Source organism: Phoenix dactylifera, chromosome 3 (assembly GCF_051530095.1).
Source record: "Phoenix dactylifera cultivar Ajwa chromosome 3, Ajwa_hap1_PhDact_Kaust_v1.1, whole genome shotgun sequence".
Lineage (NCBI taxonomy): Eukaryota > Viridiplantae > Streptophyta > Magnoliopsida > Arecales > Arecaceae > Phoenix > Phoenix dactylifera.
This window is the reverse complement of record NC_143192.1, coordinates 55,432,560-55,454,958: the sequence shown is the minus strand read 5'-3', so window position 1 is coordinate 55,454,958 and position 22,399 is coordinate 55,432,560. Positions and strand designations below refer to the sequence as shown.

General features: G+C 39.2%; 3 protein-coding genes and 1 pseudogene across 3 annotated transcripts; all 4 read left to right on the top strand.

The window, feature by feature from the left end:
• Positions 1-938: 938 nt before the first annotated feature.
• Positions 939-3,884, top strand: LOC149768167 (wall-associated receptor kinase 3-like). Its single transcript, XM_089929868.1, has 3 exons — positions 939-2,048; positions 2,139-2,309; positions 2,528-3,884. Exons 1-3 carry the CDS (start codon positions 1,106-1,108, stop codon positions 3,703-3,705), a joined length of 2,292 nt encoding a protein of 763 aa, XP_089785994.1. The 5' UTR covers positions 939-1,105; the 3' UTR covers positions 3,706-3,884.
• Positions 3,885-4,778: 894 nt separating this feature from the next.
• On the top strand, positions 4,779-12,755 carry LOC149768166 (uncharacterized). Its single transcript, XM_089929870.1, has 6 exons — positions 4,779-4,840; positions 6,056-6,133; positions 7,619-7,696; positions 11,050-11,423; positions 11,503-11,802; positions 11,891-12,755. Exons 4-6 carry the CDS (start codon positions 11,143-11,145, stop codon positions 11,982-11,984), a joined length of 675 nt encoding a protein of 224 aa, XP_089785996.1. The 5' UTR covers positions 4,779-4,840; positions 6,056-6,133; positions 7,619-7,696; positions 11,050-11,142; the 3' UTR covers positions 11,985-12,755.
• Positions 12,756-14,113: 1,358 nt separating this feature from the next.
• LOC149768165 (kinesin-like protein KIN-14N) lies at positions 14,114-15,180 on the top strand. The gene is made up of 4 exons (XM_089929869.1): positions 14,114-14,260; positions 14,338-14,442; positions 14,527-14,631; positions 14,753-15,180. Exons 1-4 carry the CDS (start codon positions 14,153-14,155, stop codon positions 14,930-14,932), a joined length of 498 nt encoding a protein of 165 aa, XP_089785995.1. The 5' UTR covers positions 14,114-14,152; the 3' UTR covers positions 14,933-15,180.
• A 4,181-nt stretch (positions 15,181-19,361) lies between these two features.
• LOC149768164 (wall-associated receptor kinase 5 pseudogene) lies at positions 19,362-20,467 on the top strand (annotated as a pseudogene).
• The last annotated feature ends 1,932 nt before the right edge of the window (positions 20,468-22,399 follow it).

The window sequence follows — 22,399 nt, the reverse complement described above, 5'->3', positions numbered from 1 at the left end:
CCCTGATACATACTAGTGCTACTCCCTGCCTTCCTTTGTATTCATCCCATCTGAGATCGAATGAGGGTCATTTTGGTTGCAGGGGAAGCATTGGAAACCAGCCAGCCAGCCAGCTTATGGGTTTCGCGAGATCCCATGCCATGCTCCTAAATAGTCTGCGACCTGATTTCTTAATTTTTCTGAATATATGAAAGGCGCGAAGGGCTTGAGTTTATGACGTATTCCTGAACTAAACCAACTAATAATAATAATAGAGGAGCCACCTCCAATCCTCAGCCTTTGCGTACATTTAGTGGCTCCAAGGCTGATATGAATCATATGATGCCATTGATCCTAAGCAGCAACTAATTCAACGAAAGGAACTGAATCGATAGCCAGATTTATTGCACCAATGCATAGCAAGCGACGATCATGACCAGGAATTATAAACCTGCACCAGCCTCTCTTCTCCCTTTGAAAGCTCTATCAAAGTTGACCTTGTGAGGATCTAGTTGCTGGGGAGACCAAACTACAAGACCGAGTAAGAAGGCGGCCACCTATTTGTTTAAGTAACATATTCCAACTTGCTTGCAAGCATCTTATTTTAGCACCAGTTGCGTTTCATAGCTCTTTAAATTAACCTTTGATAACCACTTCGCTTGGGAGGAAAAATGATCATATATATAGAGAGAGAGACTAGGTCTCCTTTGAATGAACCGGTTTATATCGCAATGTATTGCGGCCGCAATCTGCCCTACTATCAAACAGATGTATAAGAAAAAAAAAATCCAAAATCCAAATAAAATAAAATTCTAGTTGGGCCTTAACTCAAGAAAGGATCGGTAGCAAATATGGGATACTTGTGATTGAAAGAGAGAGTTCTAGAATTTTAATGATGTCTCGGTCTAACTATCCACCATAGTATATACCATGATTCAAAAATATGCGATGACGGAAGTGACTTCCAGTTGAATAGGTCAGCCTTCGGTTGTTGTTGTGTCCACGTCCGACCCGATCTCCTCTATATATTGAGCGGCGCACCAAGGCATATGTACCAACTCTTAACTATTGGGAAGACGAGGAAGCATATTGATTTTATTTCATCAAAAGAGAGATTGAATAAAGAATGAGAGTTACATTTATGGGAGAGTCCGGGAGAGGGGTCGTCGGAGGAGCAAAGCCATTCATGGGCGCATGGATGCTGCTCTGCTACTCCCTCTTGACAGTACTGCTCATTGCCGTGACGGCATCGCCATTCAACAACACGCGGCCTGGCTGCCCAGAGACTTGCGGCGACGTTAGCATCCCCTACCCATTCGGCATCGGCCCGGAATGCTCCCTTCCTGGCTTCAAGCTCAGCTGCAATAAGGACAATTCCAGTGGCGTCCAAAAACCTTTCATCTACAACGTCGAGCTCATCAACATAGACTTGCTGGCAGCCCAAGCTAGCATCTACTATCCGATATCCTGGCAATGCTACAATGCCACATCCCACAATGTGTCGTATTACATGTGGAGTCTAGATTTCATCGGAGACCCATACCGGTTCTCCGACGACAAAAACAAGTTCTTCGTTGTCGGCTGCGACACCCTCGCGTACTTCAATGGGAAGAACCAGAAAGACAGCTACTCGGGTGGATGCGTATTGAGCTGTAACAGCACTGAGAGCCTGACAAACGGGTCATGCTCCGGCATCGGCTGTTGCCAGACCACCATCCCCAAGGGAATCAACTATTATGAAGTGATCTTCGATGGCAACTTCAACAACTCCCTGGTGTGGGATTTCAATCCCTGCAGCTACGCCGTTCTGGCCCAAGTGAACTGGTTCAATTTCACCACGGCTTACGTTACTACCAGCGAGCTCAATGAGACTAACGGAGGGCAGGCGCCTGCGGTGCTGGACTGGGCCATCGGCAACGAGACGTGCGAGGTCGCGCGGCGCAACACAACCTCCTATGCGTGCCGCAGCGAGCACAGTGACTGCTTCAACTCATCCAATGGCCCAGGATATATTTGCAACTGCTCCAGGGGCTACGAAGGCAACCCCTATCTTCCCGATGGATGCCATGGTCGATGATTGCCACCTCTCTCTGTGAGTATGTGTCTTTCTCTCCCTGTTTCTGGAGCTGACCTTTTGATTTGTTGGACTGGGATGTTAGATATTGACGAGTGCGCTCTCAAGTATCCATGCTATGGGACTTGTACCAACGTGCCCGGGGATTACAATTGTACATGTCTGCCTGGCACGAATGGCGACGCGAAAAAGGAACCCTGCAATCCCGACCAGGGAAGCCGCAGCCATCCTTTCTCATCAGTGAAATTGGTTATAGGTAATCCCTCCCTTGGCAAGAATTTCGGTTTCTACCGTTTCTATCAAGTTTCATTAGACGCGCATCAAGCGCAAACTTCCACTGTGCAGAGCATAGAACTAGGCTGCTTAAAAGTTTCAATCTTCCTTTAGCATGGGAAAGGAATAAAAATGAGGGAAAACCTCCTCATTATCCGAACTCATCGATGATTTCTCTGTCTGTCTATTTACGATCTCCAGGCATTGTCGGCAGCACCAGCTTGGCCCTTCTACTCTTACTATGCATTGTCGTTTCCATGGTATATGATAGAAGAAAACTTATGATGATAAAAGAGGAATACTTTCGGCGACATGGAGGGCGGTTGCTACTAGAAGAGATAAAGTCGAAGCAGGGTCTTGCATTTAAACTATTTACGAAAGAAGAGCTAGAGCAGGCAACAAACAACTTTGACAAGAACCGAATTCTTGGAGGTGGAGGCCATGGAACTGTCTATAAGGGAATACTGAATGACAACCATGCAGTTGCCGTAAAAAAATCAAAAATAATTGATGACCGCCAAAAGAAGGAATTTGGGAAGGAGATGGTTATTCTTTCTCAGATCAACCATAAGAATGTGGTGAAGCTCTTGGGATGCTGTCTGGAGGTGGAAGTCCCTATGTTGGTTTATGAATTTGTCTCCAATGGAACCTTATTCCAATATATCCATGACAGGAATAGGACATCCCACATTTCATTGGATACCCGTTTGAAGATTGCTGCACAGTCTGCAGAAGCCCTTGCATATCTACATTCATCAGCATCCCCTCCAATCCTTCATGGAGATGTCAAGTCTTCCAACATACTTTTGGATGACAACCACAATGCCAAGGTGTCGGATTTTGGAGCTTCAATGTTGGTGCCAAAAGATGAAACTCAATTTGCTACACTAGTTCAGGGGACTTGTGGTTACTTGGATCCTGAATACCTACAAACATGCCAATTAACCGATAAAAGTGATGTTTATAGTTTTGGTGTTGTTCTTTTGGAGCTCCTCACCGGAAAGAAGGCAGTTTATTTTGAAGGATCTGATGAAGAAAGGAGCCTCTCATCAAGTTTTTTATCCGCCATGAAGGAGGATCGACTTCTACAGCTTTTGGACAATCATATTAAAAATGAAGAGGATATGGAGTTGGTACAAGAAGTTGCTGAGCTAGCAAGGCGATGCCTCAATGTTAGGGGTGAAGATAGGCCTACAATGAAGGAGGTGGCCGATGACCTAGATCGGTTAAGAAAATTCAAGCAGCATCCATTTTTACAGCATAATTCTGAAGAGATTGAGAGCTTGCTTGACATGCCATCAAGCTACACTGATAATGAAATCTCTAGGTGCTACAGTATAGAAAAGAAAGTAGCACTGGATATAGAACGTGGAAGATGATCTTTATTTTTTTCTTTGATTTTTCGAAGAAGAATTGGAGGATGATCATATTGCATAGAATAATATAAGTGTCTACCCCTATGTAAAGGAACTATATATGATGTTGATTTATATGTACTTGTGTGTGCATTTACGAGATGCAGTATTTTTAGTTTATGAAATATGGCTTGTTTAAATTATATATGGTTTCATCCTGATTGTTGTTGATGCTGCTGTTGTTTTGCTAATCATCTGAACCACAGTTACAAAATTGTAGGCTTTTATTTGAATAGAGGGTAGTTCCAAGTTCGATTATTTCATTTACTTAAAAAATAATGGTATCCCCAAAGACAAACTTGAAATATATAGTGCAAAAATGCTTGGCTGTGGAACAGGCCCCACTACAGTAAAATAATAAAACGCCAACGCTTATCTGCCGACGCTAGAAAAAAGCGTCGGCAAATTCCGCTCCCGCGCCCCATGTTTCCAACGCTTTGTAGGAGCGTTGGTAATTCGAAGCAATTAACGACGCTTAAAAGCGTCGTCGCGGACCTAACAACCAAACGACGCTTATAAGCGTCGCCGAAGCCCACTTAATACCCAGCGGCCGACCCCGAGCCCGCAAAATTGCCCTAGCCCCCATTCCTCTCAAGCTCATCTTCCTCGTCTCCGGCGCTGCTTTAGCCCCCATTCCTCGTCTCCGGCGCTGCCTTAGCCCCCATTCCTCGTCTCCGGCGCTACCTCCTCTCCGGCGCGGACCGATCCCAACCTGCTCCGCCGGAGGTATTTTTCTCCTCCTCCCTCCTCTCCCACCGTCTCGCTTGTTCTCTTTCTTCTCCTCCTCCTCTTCTTCGGGTGTTCTGGGTTTGTTCTCTCTCCTTTCCGGCGTCGACCGACCGGCCCCAAGTCCCGATCGATTCAGGCCCGCCTCCGCCCGAGGAGAAAACTTGGATCCAACCCACCGCCTATCTCGGGGTAGAGGAAGGTACGGATTGGAAGTTCGATGTCCTGTTGGAGTTTATATTTTAATTTAATTCAATCCAGCGTTCTTTTAAAGCTAAGATAGGGGCTGAAAACCCTTGGTCTGCCGCAGATCCACATCCTCTCCGTCTCAGCGATCGAAGAGAGTTCGCAGCCATTTTCGGCTCCAGCAATCGTATGCTCTCTCTCTCTCTGCCTTTCTTTTGAGCAAGTGGATATTTATCTTGTTTCATTGTTCTGTACCATTTAGGTATAGGGGTTTATACAAATTATGGGTGTAACAGAGAATGTTCTATTAGGAAGAACAATGAACAATATCCTGATATTTTTATTAATATTTGGAGGTATAATACCACTTCTGTGCATTGAATTGCAGGGAATTTAGGTTGATTTTTAATTCCTCGGGATTAAAGCACATCTCAGACCATGAGGATTTAGTTTGAAACTTTAGAAGGTTATCAATATGACTCATTTATGTGAATAATTATGGGATTCAATAATGTTACTAGGTATATCAATGATCCTTGATATTCAACTGGTTCTTTACTCTATCATGCCACATACTGTGATATTGCAAAATAAACAAGTATAGGGTTCTGGGAAATACAAACTAGTGATAGCAAAGCTTGTCAGCATCACACTGCATGATGTGCATTACTAAATCGAAAGATGGATTTTAATAACTTTATCTTTGCTCTCCCATACCTGAGTTGCAAGCATCCCCTCTACTATTTCATATGAGCTCTTGCTTCTATTTCTCTGCTTTCTGAAGTTCATTGCATAAACAATTTATTTTGTATATTTATTTAAGCCACTTTTAAGTAAAACTAGTATTATAGCCCTTCATATTGTTGGACTGAATTTGATTGGTAATGATATTTTACTACTAAAGTATCTTTTAATATGATATGTCCGACTTTACTAACATCTTGTTCTAACAGTTCCAACATACTTTCAGGCCTTTAGTTCCCTGTTCTTGCATTTGAATTTTCACCTGTTCCCCTCTTTCATTTTCATGCTGCTATTATTATATCCAGTCAACATAAAATATTGTTTCAAGTACAAGATTTTCACAGCGACCTTACTAACTAGAATATGTGTTAAGGTTCAAAATCTTTTATTAACTTTGCCAACTGTTGACTATAGTGCATGACTTCATCGCATGCTTTGGTAATTATATATTCTCTTGTTCATTTGAGTATAGTTATGTGTGCAAGGACCAAGCATCATTAACTTTGCATAAGTTCTTTTGGATCCAAAAGTCCATGCTATTGTGTAAATTGATGATTCATTATATTGGTAAATTGAAAGCTCGTCTTGTTTAAAGAATTAATGTTGCTTCCTTTGTTCAAATTGTTCTCTCTTTTGATTTTCTTTCACTGCACTGCAGGTTCTGCTTACAACACCCACAACTCCAACAGAAAGAGTGAAAGCCATCGTAGAAGCTTCAGAAGGTTTCATATATCTTGTAAGTTGTTCTGTGAAACTGGTTGAAATCATTATGTTGCCCTGTTTAATGGACATTTTTGTGTTAAATTACATAAAATCGTACACCACCAAACCACCATTCACCAAGCACAAGCACCAAACAGGAAAATCTAGAAAAGGCAAATGCAATTTCTTCTACCTTGAAGAGGTTATTTATCTTCTGATATTTCAGGTTAATTGTTGCTGCATCATTAATAGATTTTCTGTTGTTTTTTTCCTCTTTTCTTTGGCCTAATTTTGCTGCAAGGAAACCCATTAATTGTAATTTATTTTAACATTAGCTTATTTTATTGCAGTTTTGGATTGTTCAACTTATGTTTTAGTGCATCACTAGATATCTGCTATAGTGCTTTCCATGTGAAGTCCTCTCAAATCCATATAAGAGAAACTGTTACAACTTGTATGAAGTTTCTATCTGGATCGGTAGACTGGTTCCTCTCTTGACAAGATCAATTTCATGTTGTTTATTGGGTTCAGGCCTACTGACATGGTAGCTTACTTTGCATTAGATTGAAGTCAAACTAGGATTGCTTCGCTCCTTTCCAAGAGGAACTGTATCAAGACTTAGAAGCCAACACTCACAAATTCTGCGTTTGCATCACTCTCCTAACATATAATAGATCACTACTAACATATCATTAACGTAGGTTTTAGTGGATCACTGGGGGCATGCCGCCCCTCCCATAATGGCTACCTACTGGCTGTATGTCCTGCTGATTCCATGATGAACGTGCATTACATTTGGTGGCGGTTTTTTCTGACATATAGAACCACTATTCTGATGCTGTAGGATCCCGTGTAGATCATTAGTAGTCCAGTGCAATTGTGAAATATATGGACCACTCAAGTCCTTATATTTCAAATCTAACAGTCATAATAATGCTGAGGCAATTCCTGTTACAAGATCTTTTCAGCCTTAAGAAACTTTCCTCTTCCCTATTGAGGTGATGACATAGAACCTTCCATCTTCCTCATGTAAATTATTTGAAATTATATAAGCACCATGACCTATTTAATTTTGCCTGATTGGATCATGATCATTCTCAATTTTTTGTGTAATTATTGCTTAGTCATTTGCGCACTGCTGAAGCTTTCAGTCTTTAACTTGCCACCCATGAGACTTCCTCCATGGAAACATTAATTACTTAAAATTTATTTGTTCTATGCTGGTGCGATGCTACCACTGCTCATTAATTATCTTAGTTTAAATCTCCACTTCTTTTTTGATATTTCAAATCATGGTTTTCAGTACTGGTTTGTGTCGGTGTACTGACTCACCAGTAACGAACTGAAACTTGGTATGCCCCCGTATTGAGTGTTGGTACCAAGAACCGGATGTACCGGCAATATACCAGTTGGGCATTGATACAGTACTGAAATCGGTATTGAAAGCTTTGATTCGAATAACTACTACATTAATTTTAACTTTTTTAATTGTTGGATTTGTTATATATTTTTTATATAGGTGAGCTCTGTTGGAGTTACAGGTGCCCGTTCATCAGTTAGTTCACGTGTTCAACATCTCCTACAGGAACTTAAAGAGGTTTGTCACCCTCCTTTCCGTTTCCTTCATTATTGCAAAGCAAACCATCTGTCACTGAAGTGGTCAAATTTAACATTGACATTATTAAATATAGTGTGTGATGTCGAGTACTCTGAGCATGTAACTCAGTATTATTAGCAAATGTTAGTACTAACATGAGTACATATTTTTTAGGTTGGGAAGGATCACGATTTTGTTGTTTGCAAATTTTACTTGACTTGTGTACCAACAGTTATTTCATGGATTCTTCTGGTAAAGCCACATGAATGATTTATGGTTGTCTGGTCAGCCAGCAACTATCCTGTCTGTTAACTGAGGACTCTGTGATAAGATATAGTGGAGTTGAACAGTTGATGACAGGTCTCTGATTGAAGAGGAAAGTTCAATATGTTTGTTTTATCATATTCTAGTGGAAGGTTAATTGCCCTATTACCCTAGGCCAAATTAGTTTTGTTTTAAAACAGTGACCTCTGTGTATAGAATTCTTATGACCTATTCAATCACTCATTTTCTTATTATGCATTAGCCACTCTTTTGTAATGCATGGTACTTGCTTCATAAGTTATTTTACAGTATTGAAATATAAGAATGGGATCCAACTCTGTCCTAGTAAGTCTTCTTTTTTTGTTAAAGATTTGTTTAAAGGTTTTATTGTTTTAGTGTGTCAATGCCCCTTGAGGTTATATTGTGGCTGTTCTCACAGTTTATGGTCTCAAAAAGTTATATACATGTTCATCTTATACTTCAGGATGATGCATCTTATATGCTAATTTTTTAGGACCTACTTGCATGCCTGGCTCCCATGTTTGTGTATTATACTCCACATGGGTGAGAAGGCCCGAATAGAGTATGTGCATAGAGGGAGAAGAGCATGGGATCAAGGCCCGCCACCAGTTTTGCAATCATGAGAATTTTGGCTAGTAGAAATCAATTTTGGCCAAAATTAACTTTTATGCATTACTTTGATATAACTTTGATGCATTATGCATTACTTGCCCTTATGCATATTAGATCTTGATTCGTAATATCTTGGATTGGTGCACTTACCCTTATGAGAAATGATAAGATCAACTTTAGGCTCCTATGAAACTACATATGTAAGGTAGGTTTCTTAACAAGCTATGGTTTTGTTTTGAGAATGATTACAGCGCATTATTTTGGTATTTTGAATGTCAGGCAATATATTGTGAGGTTATAGTAAGTGTCACATGCTTTTCTTCATGCAATTTATATGTAGTCCATCCTTCTAATAGTGTTTATCTTTTTTATATGAACTGCAGTTCAATCGGTATTCTAATAGAATGGACAAAAGTTGGATAAATAAGTTAAGATCCAGTGCCGAATATTTGGATGGAGTTCAGAATTTCATTAAGTTTGCCTTTGAGAAATCTAATATGAACGGAAAAATTTTATGTCCATGTCAAAAATGTGTAAACGGTTCTGCTCTTGATCCAAAAATTGTTGAAGAACATTTGGTATGGAATGGTTTTCTAAAGGGTTATACTGAATGGGTACTCCATGGAGAGTTCATACCTTCATGTAACCAACCCTCCGATCTAGAAGACACCTTCAATTTTGGATGTAGTGACACGGAACAAAATTCTGTAGAAGAAGATGATATAAGGGGCCTACTTAGAGATGCTCTTGGACATAATATCAAAACTGTAGGAGAAGATGAGCGTGCAGTTATTGATCAGTCCATGCATGTTGAGGAATCTATACATGCTGATGACACAGCTCATTATGATAACTTGGTGAAAGATTGTGATCAAGAACTGTATCCGGGTTGTAAGAATTTTACGAAGATTTCTTTTCTTCTGCATTTATTACATTTGAAATATTTGAATGGGTGGTCCAGCAAGTCTTTTACCATGCTTCTTCAATTATTAAAGGATGCATTTCCGGAAGGTGTTACTCTGCCATCATCTTCATATGAAGCCAAAAAACTGATAAAAGAGTTGGACCTTGGATATGAGAAGATACACAGTTGTCCGAATGACTGCATTTTATATCGTGATGAAAATAGGAACCAAGAGTCGTGCCGAATATGTGGAACTTCACGATGGGGAAAACATAAAGATGACGAGAATGATTCGTTGACTGAAGTGGATGCTGCACCGACTAAGAAAAAACCGGCTAAAATTTTGAGGTATTTTCCTCTTATACCAAGATTGAAAAGGATGTTTGCATCACCGAAGACGGCTTCCTCGATGAGATGGCATGACGAAGGCCGTACAAAGGATGGAATGTTACGATACCCAGCGGATAGTCCCGCATGGAAAGCATTTGATGATAGGCATCCCGAATTTGCTTCTGATGCTCGCAGTGTCAGACTGGGTTTGGCTACTGATGGGTTTAATCCCTTTCGAACTATGAGTTCTACATACAGCATTTGGCCGGTTGTTTTGGTTCCATATAATTTACCACCATGGATGTGTATGAAACAGTCTTCACTCATTTTGTCAATGGTTATTCCAGGTGATAAGGGCCCAGGTAATGATATTGATGTTTTTTTGCAGCCTTTAATAGAGGAATTGAAACAGTTATGGGAGGGTATTGATGCATTTGATGCTTTTGCTGGCCAAAATTTCAAATTGCGTGCAGCTCTTATTTGGACTATCAATGATTTTCCTGCATATGCTAATTTATCTGGTTGGAGCACTAAGGGGCGTACTGCATGTCCTTCTTGTGGAGATTCAACCCATTCGTATTGGTTAAAAAATGGAGGAAAGTTCTGTTATATGGGCCATCGTCAGTGGTTAGAAGCAAACCATCCATTTCGATTTCAGAAAGACTTGTTTGATTGTACCATAGAGTTGCGATCTGCCCCTGTTCCACCAACTGGAACTGAAGTCTTCAGACAAATGCATGACACCAATTATATACCGGGTAAGGTCGCCAAATGTTCAAAGAAGAGGGGGAGGGAGCATGTTGGCAGCACAATGAATGAAGGATTAATAGCAGAGGTTGAAGAGGATGCTGACAACTTTTTTGAGGATGAAGACAACGTATATGGTCAGGAAACAATGGCAGCATCTACACAAAAACAACTATGGAAAAAAAAGAGCATTTTCTTTGATTTACCTTATTGGGAGTATAATCTTCTTCGACATAACCTTGATGTGATGCATATAAAGAAGAACGTTTGTGATAACCTGATTGGAACATTGTTAAATCTTGAAGGGAAGACCAAAGATAACTTGAAAGCGCGTCTTGATTTGAAAGATATGGGCATAAGACAAGAGCTTCATCCGACAGAGCTTGCCAATGATAAATTTTATATACCTCCTGCATGTTATACAATGTCTACTCAAGAGAAAGATCTTTTTCTAACAGTTCTGAAAAATTTGAAGGTTCCTGATGGGTACTCATCGAATATTTCACGATGCGTAAATCTCAAAGAGCGAAAACTTTCAAATCTTAAAAGTCACGATTGTCACATTTTGATGCAAGATATCTTTCCATTGGCTTTAAGATCGTCAACACTGAAACAAGTTTTTGCAATTGTTTCTCAATTATCATCATTCTTTAAGGCATTATGTTCCAAAGTTCTTGATCCTAAGGAGCTTGATCAATTGGAGTCTAATATTGCACTTACACTATGCAATATGGAAAAGATCTTTCCTCCTGGGTTTTTTACTATTATGGTTCATCTACTCATTCACTTAGCGGCGGAAGCTAAACTTGGTGGCCCGGTTCACTACCGATGGATGTATCCTATTGAGAGGTGATTTTTCTAAACTCTAATATAATTATTTAATAATCAGTTTGATTTTGATATTTATTTTAAAAATTTATTGTTGAAGGTTTCTTATGCGCTTAAAAGATTATGTACGCAATCGAGCCTATCCCGAGGGCTCGATTGCTGAAGGATATATTGCTGAGGAGTGTTTGACATTTTGTTCGAGATATCTTGAAGGTGTTGAAACGGTTTTCAATCGACCTCAAAGGAATTGTGATATCATAGAGAATGCAGATGTTTACAAGTTCTCATCTGGCGGAAGAGTTTTGGGAAAAGTTGAAAGTGTTGTTCTTGACCAGAAATCGTTGGCACAGGCACATCGCTATGTCTTACTTCATAGTGATATAATATCCGAGTCTCGCAGGTTAGTACGGTTACTTAAAATCTAAATTTACTGTCATGTCAGAAGAATGTAATATTGGCTTTTAATTAATGATTTTCTGATCGTGTAGAGAATTTTTAATAGCTCAGCGAAGTCTCAACCATAACATTCGTTCTACACCAAGGATTGAGCAACGATGGTTGGTTGAGTTATTTCCAGAATGACTTTTCAAACAGGTTAGATGTCTAATATATTAAGCTTTTTTTTAAAATTTTTGTAGAGAGAAATTAATCATTACTTCCATAATTTTTTTTAGGTGCCGGTGATGATGGAGAGGAATTGTTCTGAGGAGTTAATAGTCATTGCTCGAGGTTCGAATAATATTGTCAACAGATATGATGGGTTTATTATAAATGGTTTTAAATTTCATACTCAAGAGCGTGAGAAATTTAGAAAAACCCAAAATAGTGAAGTAATGGTTGAGGCGGATGGAAAAAATTATTATGGTGCTCTAACAGATATTTATGAGTTGGATTATTATGGAAAGTTTAAGGTAGTATTATTTCGATGTAATTGGGTGGATATAAACTCACCTAGAGGTTTGAGGCAAGATATAAATGGCTTCACACTAGTAAATTTTTCAAGGTTGATACATACAGGTGTGCTATTGAAAGATGATCCATTTGTTTTTTCATCTCAAGCTCGACAAGTATTTTTTGTGCAAGACTCAAAAGATAAAAATTGGTCTCTTGTTATTAAGACGAAACCTAGGGACTTGTATGATATGGAAAAAAGGTTGCAAGAGGAGGAAGATGATACTTATACTCAGTGTATGCCTTATAATATTGTGCCAACTGATGAAGTAAATGCGCCAAGGAGTTTGATTAGGATGGATGTTGAATGAGAATGTAGTTTCATAATGGTAAGTAAAATTTATCATTTAACCAAGTATTATATTCTCTTTTATTATCCCTTTATTTAGTATAAATTTATTATTTAACCAAATATTGATTCTTTTTTGTGCATTCCAGGTAACAATATGCATCGAAGGAGACGATTTAGAGATGTGGAGTTCCAGCATTCTCAAGTGGGATCTACTTCTGAGCAGTCCCTGCAGTCCCAGCAGCCATGTGAGCACCAGCAGCACGAGTCAGGATCTCAGCACGAGCCTCCTGCTGATTGTCCGGAGGATGAGCTCCGGATCCAGGGTAATTCGATTTAAAGTTCATATTTTATGTTCATATTTGTCTTCAACTTTTTAAGACTTTCCCTGCTAGTTTGACATGCTTGTTGAGTATCCAACTCTCTGATAAAGAGATGCTTATAACACAATTTTCTGGCTTGTTTTGCAGCCGAGTTATTGTTTGCATGTATTCAATGGGCACAACTCCCAGGTGACATCTCTTGATTTTCATCCAAAGAAGACAGATCTCCTCTGCTCTTGTGATGGCAATGGTGAAATTCGGTTATGGAGTGTTAGCCATGTGAACACTTTTTTTTTTGTTGAGTTTGTTTTACATTGAAACTACAATATGACAATTGAAACATATGTATTACTCTGCATGTATTACTCTGCCATTCCAAGAACATCATTAAGTTGTAGGAACTTTTTATGGAAGTTATACTCCAGCCCCTTCCATTGTTAGCCATGTGAATGATTTTTTTTTGTTGAGTTTGTTTTACGTTGAAACTACAATATGACAATTGAAACATATGTATTACTCTGCATGTATTATACATCCATCTATTTTTGAGTATTTGATTGATCCTACATCTATCTCTTGGTTATGTAATGAAAATAAGTTGAATCCTGAATGAATGTGTTTAATTTGGTGTGCAGGTCTGTGGGTAAGACACAAATGAATGAACAATCCTCAAGAAGTCACTTTGTGTTCACTTTACGGATAACTGGAGTTAATGAGGTGGGCAGGTGTTAGTTATATCACTGATTTAATTAGTTATACCTGCCGATATGTACTGATTGACTACGTATGTCCAGAGCACAGAGCAGCAGGTTCAAGGGGTGTTGAATTTAATTGATCTTGCTGGTCCGATATGTACATCTATCTCTTGGTTATGTAATGAAAATAAGTTGAATCCTGAATGAATGTGTTTAATTTGGTGTGCAGGTCTGTGGGTAAGACACAAATGAATGAACAATCCTCAAGAAGTCACTTTGTGTTCACTTTACGGATAACTGGAGTTAATGAGGTGGGCAGGTGTTAGTTATATCACTGATTTAATTAGTTATACCTGCCGATATGTACTGATTGACTACGTATGTCCAGAGCACAGAGCAGCAGGTTCAAGGGGTGTTGAATTTAATTGATCTTGCTGGTCCGATATGTACATCTATCTCTTGGTTATGTAATGAAAATAAGTTGAATCCTGAATGAATGTGTTTAATTTGGTGTGCAGGTCTGTGGGTAAGACACAAATGAATGAACAATCCTCAAGAAGTCACTTTGTGTTCACTTTACGGATAACTGGAGTTAATGAGGTGGGCAGGTGTTAGTTATATCACTGATTTAATTAGTTATACCTGCCGATATGTACTGATTGACTACGTATGTCCAGAGCACAGAGCAGCAGGTTCAAGGGGTGTTGAATTTAATTGATCTTGCTGGAAGTGAGCGTCTTGCTAAAAGTGGCTCCACCGGTGACCGCCTCAAAGAAACACAGGTGCTCTTGAACTCTTTATCAATGTCCACTTCTTTCTCAGCTTGTATTTAATGTGGTATTCCTTCTTCCTCTGAGTTATTGCAGGCGATTAACAAAAGTTTATCAGCCTTGAGTGACGTGATCTTTGCTATTGCAAAGAAAGAGGATCATGTGCCTTTCAGGAACTCCAAGCTTACGTATCTTCTGCAGGTAAAGTACTATTTCCCCTGGTAACATATTTGGGATAATTAGATTTTTATCTTCAACTGAGATGTTATAATTGTATAATGACTCCCAACTGCAACTAACCTAATATCCAAATTTGTGTTAGCCTTGCCTTGGTGGAGACTCTAAAACATTAATGTTTGTCAACATCTCCCCGGAATCATCGTCTGTCGGGGAGTCAATTTGCTCTCTTCGTTTTGCTGCAAGGGTTAATTCATGTGAGATTGGGATTCCCCGTCGCCAGACCCAGATGCGTCCTTCAGACTCGCGCTTGAGCTATGGTTAAGCAACCTGGCAACTACTGTGCATCCTCTTGCTCCATATGATTACCCGTTGCTGCAGCTGTTATGGCATATTTAATGACTATTAGGCTTCTAACATTGTCTGTCTGTAACCAATACCAAGGAAATGAAATCAATGTTGTGTTGTTGTTGAATTTGTAGAGGGAAGGCATTATGTTGATTGTGGTAATATTCGTATCAAAATTCCTTCTCACTGACGTTATCTCTCTTATAATTGAATCAAATTTTTACATGAACGATTCCAAAATCAATTCAGCTGGAATGGATGAACAGCTTTTCCTTTCTTTCCTTGCAGTCTTTGATCTCCAATGCAGCTATATGGAACTTAAAAAATGGGCATTTATGAACTAATGTATACAGGTTCTGAAAAAGAAGCCAAAGAAGGGCTCAAAGAATTTTGTATACAGGTTTAACATTTGTTTCTACGAATTTGTTAAAAAAAAAATGCTATTGCCGACGCTTAAAAGCGTCGGCAATAACTCTCCCGGCACAGGTATACCGAAGCACAAAAGCATCGGTAATACAAGAACTACCGACGCTTAAAAGCGTCGGTAATAGACCGACGCATAAAAGCGTCGGAAAAATTGCCTTTGCCGACGCGTTTAAAAGCGTCGGGTTATCTGCCGACGCTGACGAAACGCGTCGGAACGAAAATCTTCCACGCCCACCTGCCCGACGATTTCGTCACGCTTTTGGACGCGTGGGGAGGAAAATTTCCGACGCGTATAAGCGTCGGTAAAAGCTCTGCAAAGCGCCGGAAAAAATTACTTCTTTTGTAGTGCCCGCAGATGAATAAATTCCTCAAAAAAATTATAATTGTCAAGTACGAACCAGTAAACAAACATTATAACCTATAGTCAGCATGATTTTTGAAGTTCAATTATTTGGCACAACTCCAGCTTACATGCCCATTGCATTAAGGTACATCTTAGGTTTGGGCACTTTCAAGTAAGTGAGCTTCTTATAAATTTCTTTGAAATGATTACTGGTACATTTCTTTCACTATTTTACAAAACATAATTAGACCTATTAATGCATCTGTCTTATTCGGTGGCTCTACATGGGAATAAGATGACCTGATCCAATTCGACCCAGTGTCTTGCAATTATGAATTTCTATTGGAATAGGAACACATTGAATGCAAAACCTCCATAAGTATACCCTTGAGAGTTAATAATAAAAAATGTCTCACCTCCCTTATCTTCTCCCTTATCTTCTTAGTGAACTCAATGTGAACATATATAATTTAAAACCTTCATAAGCACCTTTGAGAGTTAATTATAAAAAAATGTCCCACCTCTTTTATCTTCTTAGTAATATAAGAAAACTTTTCCATTTGAACTCGACACATGTTTGCACTGTCTTTTCCTGATGGGATAGGGATTTCATATTTCACATGAACGATGGTTTCACCGCCCAAATCCACCATTAGATCGTCAACTAGTCGCTTTAGGAGATGTGCAAGTGGATGCATGATGAGTTTGGAGCGCTCTGAAATCTGTGCAATGGGTGATCCTTTATGAAAAAGAAAGTGGATCATCGCTTGTTTTTTTTTAGTGATGCTCTTAATTGGTCGATTCCTTGCATAGATCCTCGTTCCGTCCTTTCTAAGGAGCTCTCCCTTAAAAAAAATTCTCGTTCCAGTTGCTACAAAATTCGAAGCTGCATCTACTCTTCAGCTTTGCATCACATGGGCAGCTCTCTTGCTTTTCTTTCTAGAAAACAATGAACCAAGAGTGGCGAATGGAGTGGATCCTCAATATATCTAGATTCCTACAACTTGATGTATTTTGATGCACCGATAAAGTAACACAGTTGAGATTTACCTCCCTTCGATAAGCATGGTTATCTCATCCAGCTTTATGATAGTAATGAGGAGAGGAAAGAAAAGGCTCTCATGTGGACTGATCGTAGGCTAGAGGGATCTTCAATTCGACCGTGGGTTAAAGAATCTTAATTTCTTTGTTTTTTTAGCCTTGGGGTACCGAAGGAAAAAAAAAGAACCTCACATCCGGCAATTGTTTGGCATTTACTCCTGCTAGCGATTGGCTGCTGGAGAAGACCAAGCAATAGAGCAAGTCGTCAGCGAGGGTGATTGCTTACTAACGAGTTTTCTATCGCTATCCATCTAAAAGATTGTGAAAATAATTTTTTCTGATTTAATATTTTAGAAAAACGAACGTTGTGCGGATAAAAATGGCCGTCCAAGGCCCCAAGAAATGAGGGATCGAGTTAAACGCGTCTTGAATACACCATCAAGTGAGAATGTTGAACCAGTCCAACTAGCAGCTAGGGAACTTGGTTGTCACGACAAATTAATGTCGCATTCATCTCGCAATCGGAATAGGGATGGAGTGAAGTAAAAATCAAAATAGCTTTTTTTTTTAACGTGCTTGATCCGTAACTGAAATCAAAATTAAATTAAAAAATTAATTAAATATTAAAGTATTTTTAAAAATTAAATAATTAAAGAGATATTTTTGAAACAATAATTTTTTAAAAAATAAATATGATAGAATAAGATTTAAATATTAAAAAGACAGCTCGGGTTAGGTAATGGAAATGTGACTCCGTCCAAATAAAATAAAATTCTAGTTGGGCCTTAACTCAAGAAAGGATCGGTAGCAAATATGGGATACTTGTGATTGAAAGAGAGAGTTCTAGAATTTTAATTATGTCTCGGTCTAACTATCCACCATAGTATATACCATGATTCAAAAATATATACCTTGTGAGGATCGGTTGTTGTTGTGTCCACGTCCCACCCGATCTCCTCTATATATCGAGCGGCGCACCAAGGCATACGTACCAACTCTAACTATTGGGAACACGAGGAAGCATATTTACGAAAGAAGAGCTAGAGCAGGCAACAAACAACTTTGACAAGAACCGAATTCTTAGTGCGTTCGCAAAAATGCTATCCCAAGTGCAGGAGAATCGCACAAGTAGTATACTCGAAAGTCCGAGGTCGAATCCTCAGGGAACGGTATATTATTAGTGTAATTTCAGATGCAATTTTTCGTTGATTTTCAGAAATTAAAAGCAGAGAATAACAGATAATTAAATAAAGTTCAAGAATATAGATAAAGATAGGGATCTGGATTCCCCCTTGACAATGTTGTTTTCAACAGTTAAATTCTGCGATTCTTGATTTAGGATATTTAGATAGAATAGTTCTAATCATAGAATATATAATTTGAAAACATGGATTCAACATCCAAGTATTAATCGTGCCGGTTACGTCTACAACAAATCAAACATCGAAACAATCCATGCATCAATATATATAAACCATACAAGATCTATCTAATAAATAAATATGCAAGAATCCAAAACATATCAATGGATATAAATCAACTAGAATAAAAGTTTAGAGCGTACTTGAAGAAAGCAACATGACAAGGGTTCATCCATCACCCTTTGCTAAGGGAGTTAGCAAGCCATTACAAACATCAAATCCTTTGACATCAACTTTCTTGGTTTTTTTTTTCTTTTTCTTTTTAGAAATAGGGCATACCCTATTTCTTTCTTTCTTCCCTTCTCTATTTTCTTTTTTTTTCAATCGCCCAGCGCCCCGTTGAATCCCTCCTAGCCCCCTTTTATAGCCTTCCCGACCTATCAAGCGGAGAATACGATCTTCCGCGTGAGAGGATTAGGGCGGAGGAATGGCCTCTGTCCTCGGATGCGGTTGAGACGCGGAATGGAGTTGTGAACGAAATAAAAGGATGGCACGGGATGCTTGATTCGCAGAGATGGTTGATCGCGGAAGATGGGGCGCTAATCTGCTCTGTGAACGCGGACAAATGGACTGCATGCTGAAGAAACTAATGCGGAGGGCATGGACGCTGATCTTGGCTGGGAGATTGCAGACGGATGAAGCCGCGGATGCTGGAGGGGGCTGATCGCTGGCTCATGGATGGCTGCAGGTGGGATGGAATGCGTGAGATGCGTGGGAGAAGAAGCTCGGACGCCATGGATCTGGGACTTCGGAAGATCGCGGATGCCATGAGCCAGCATCCTGGGAGGCTCGCAGGAGGATGCTTCGCGGGAGATTCGGAGAAGACGGACGTGATGGAGGAAGCGGACGGATGGGCTTGGGATTCGGATGACGCACTGGGACGTGGACGGTGAAGATCACGGTTGGACGCTTGGAGGGAGCTGGGATGCACGAGATGCTGGGAGACCTCACGGGAGGAGGAGATGGAAGCGCTGGAACGTGGACGGTGAAGATGGAAAACAACTTATGATGGCGCTTGGGGTGATGCTGATTTGGAATCACAAAGTCAATTGACTACAGATGGCTGGAAGCTTGGGTTGCATCGCAGAATATGGAAAGTCGCTCGGGTGCATGGAAGAAGAGTCATGGACTCTGTTCTGCAGTTGAAAAGATGCATTCTTTTTAGATGAATTTATATAAAATAATAATAAAAATTATAATAAGTACTAAGGATAAAATATTTAATCATGCAAATGTTAACACCTATTATTTATCATTTTTTTGCTAGCATTAGGCTAAGTTAATTGGTACTTAGATCGCACTTTTGTGCTCTCATCACTGTCTATAAGGGAATACTGAATGACAACCATGCAGTTGCCGTAAAAAAATCAAAAATAATTGATGATCACCAAAAGAAGGAATTTGGGAAAAAGATGGTTATTCTTTCTCAGATCAACCATAAGAATGTAGTGAAGCTCTTGGGATGTTGTCTGGAGGTGGAAGTCCCTATGCTGGTTTATGAATTTGTCTCAAATGGAACGTTATTCTAATTAATCCATGATAGGAATAGAACATCCCACATTTCATTGGATACCCATTTGGAGATTGCTTTATAGTCCGTAGAAATCCTTGCATATCTATATTTATCAGCTTCCCTTGCAATCCTTCATGGAGATGTCAAATCTTCCAACATACTTTTGGATGACAACCACAACGCAAAGGTGTCAGATTTTGGAGCTTCAATATTGGTGCCAAAGGATGAAACTCAGCTTGCTACACTAGTTTGGGGGACTTGTGGTTATTGGATCTTGAATACCTACAAACATGCCAATTAACCGATAAAAGTGATGTTTATAGTTTTGGTGTTGTTCTTTTGGAGCTCCTCACTGGAAAGAAGGCAGTTTATTTTGAAGGATCTAATGAAGAAAGGAGCCTCTCATCAAGTTTTTTATCTGCCATGAAGGAGGATCGACTTCTACAGCTTTTGGACAATCATATTACAAATGAAGGGGATACGGAGTTGGTAAAAGAATTTGTTGAGCTAGCAAGGTAATGCCTCAATGTTAGAGGTGAAGATAGGCCTACGATGAAGGAGGTGGCTGATGACCTAGATCGGTTAAGAAAATTCAAGCAGCATCCATTTTTACATCATAATACAGAAGAGATTGAGAGCTTCCTTGGTGAGCCATCAAGCTACACTGAAAATGAAATTTCTGGGTGCTATAGTATAGAAAAGAAAGCAGCGATGGATATAGAATATGGAAGATGATTTTTATTTTTTCTCTTTGTTTTTCGAAGAAGAGTTGGAGGATGATCATATTGCATAGAATAATACAAATTTCTACCCTTATGTATTAGAACTATGATGCTGATTTATATGTACTTGTGCATACGTTTGTAAGATGCAATATTGCTAGTTTATGAAACATGGTTAGTTTAAATTATATATTTATGGTTTTATCGTTATTGTTTTTTTTACTGTTGTTGTTTTGCTAATTATCTTAAACACAATTAAAATTTTTGGACTTTTATTTGAACAAAAGATAGTTCCAAATTCGATTATTCTATTTACTTAAAAAATAATGGTATACCTCAAATACAAACTTGAAATACATAGTGTAAAAACTCTCAACCATGTGACAGATCCGCAGATGAATGATTTCCAAAAGAAAATTGCTTGGACTTCTATATTTTAGAATTGATGGGCAACCATGCTACCCATTTGGTTGCCGGCCGGCTAGAAGCCCGCGAAAGGGGCTCCGCGCTTTCACGCCTCGTTGACTCTACATGGGAATAAGATGACCCGGTCCAATTTTAACCAACGTCTTGGAAATGTGAACTTCTATTCATATGGGAACACATTGAATGCATCGGAGATACGGTGACAGAAATTTAGGAACACCTCTAGACCATCACTTCCAGACCTGTACGTATTTTGAGGGAACAGTCTTTGCCTGCTATATTTTATACTGAGTTTGGCATGATATTATGTCACACTGGCTTCAAGGGGGCACTCTGGTTGCTCTAGCTTTCTCTACAATGTAATTGAAGGACTATGGACATGGAAACTGTTAGTGAATCTAATCTAAATCTTCATCTGGATAATAGATATAGGCAAAGGTCTTTTTAATTAGCTTCCGTCAATTCTGGTCGCTGCCAATAAAACTGATGAAACGTTGAAGCAAGATATATTGACTTCAAAAGGGTTGGGATTATTTTCAGGTTTAAGTATAATGAAATACTGGCCAAACTGATGAAAAAACATAAAGAATGTAGCTCAATAATAGCATTTGATTGTAATAGATCGTGAAGTTGAAAACGGTTTCCACTTCATACACCAAACTCAAGGGTCCGCTTCGATCACCCATCGTTCCGGCATTAATCGGCAGGGCACAATTAAACAAGTTAATACATATGGCATGATCATGTCCAATTGTTTGTGCCAATTTTGCTCAAACATCCATAGTCGATACATGCACAAACAAAAGTAGGTATTTTGTCAGATCCTCCAATGCAACATGCAAACTAGGGAGAATCTAAGCACGTCGGTTGACTCTGCTTGGGATTGGGATGCCTAATTGATGCATGTACCACTAGATGCATTGATCCACCTTTTTGCTTCATTAACATATTTCAACTTGCTGGCAAGAACGTTATTTTAGCACCAATTGCCATTGATAGCTCTTTCTCCGAACTATTGATAACCACTTTGCTTGGGAGAAAGGAAAAAAATGATAAGCTCTCTGGTTTTGGGGCTAGCGCCCGCATCAGAAGTCTGTGGGCACCGGGAACAAGCTCAAGGATAATGCAAACCACTGAAGATGGAAGCCTCGTATCTGCATCCTGCATCTCCTACCCCCACCATCACGTATTTGATCTCAATTGCTTTTTTTATGGGTTTTTTTTTTTGCATGAAAATCCTCCTAAATATCAAATTTTGCATAAATCCTTCCAAAATTAATATTTACATGTATACCCTCGTAAAACACTTGTTTTTCTATTTTACAATTTTTTATCTTTAAATCCATGCCATCTAACGCCGTTAAAAAATTAACGGTTTCAAATTAAAATGACTAAAATACTGTATTAAAAAAAATTTATAAGCGGGAAGAAGGATCACGACCGCGATAGCCGGGAGAAGAAGGCGATCGTGAGCGGATTGTGATGGAGGGACAAAAAAGTAATTTCAAAATCTAGTTTATTTTTAATTAAAATAAATATGGTTTTTATTAAC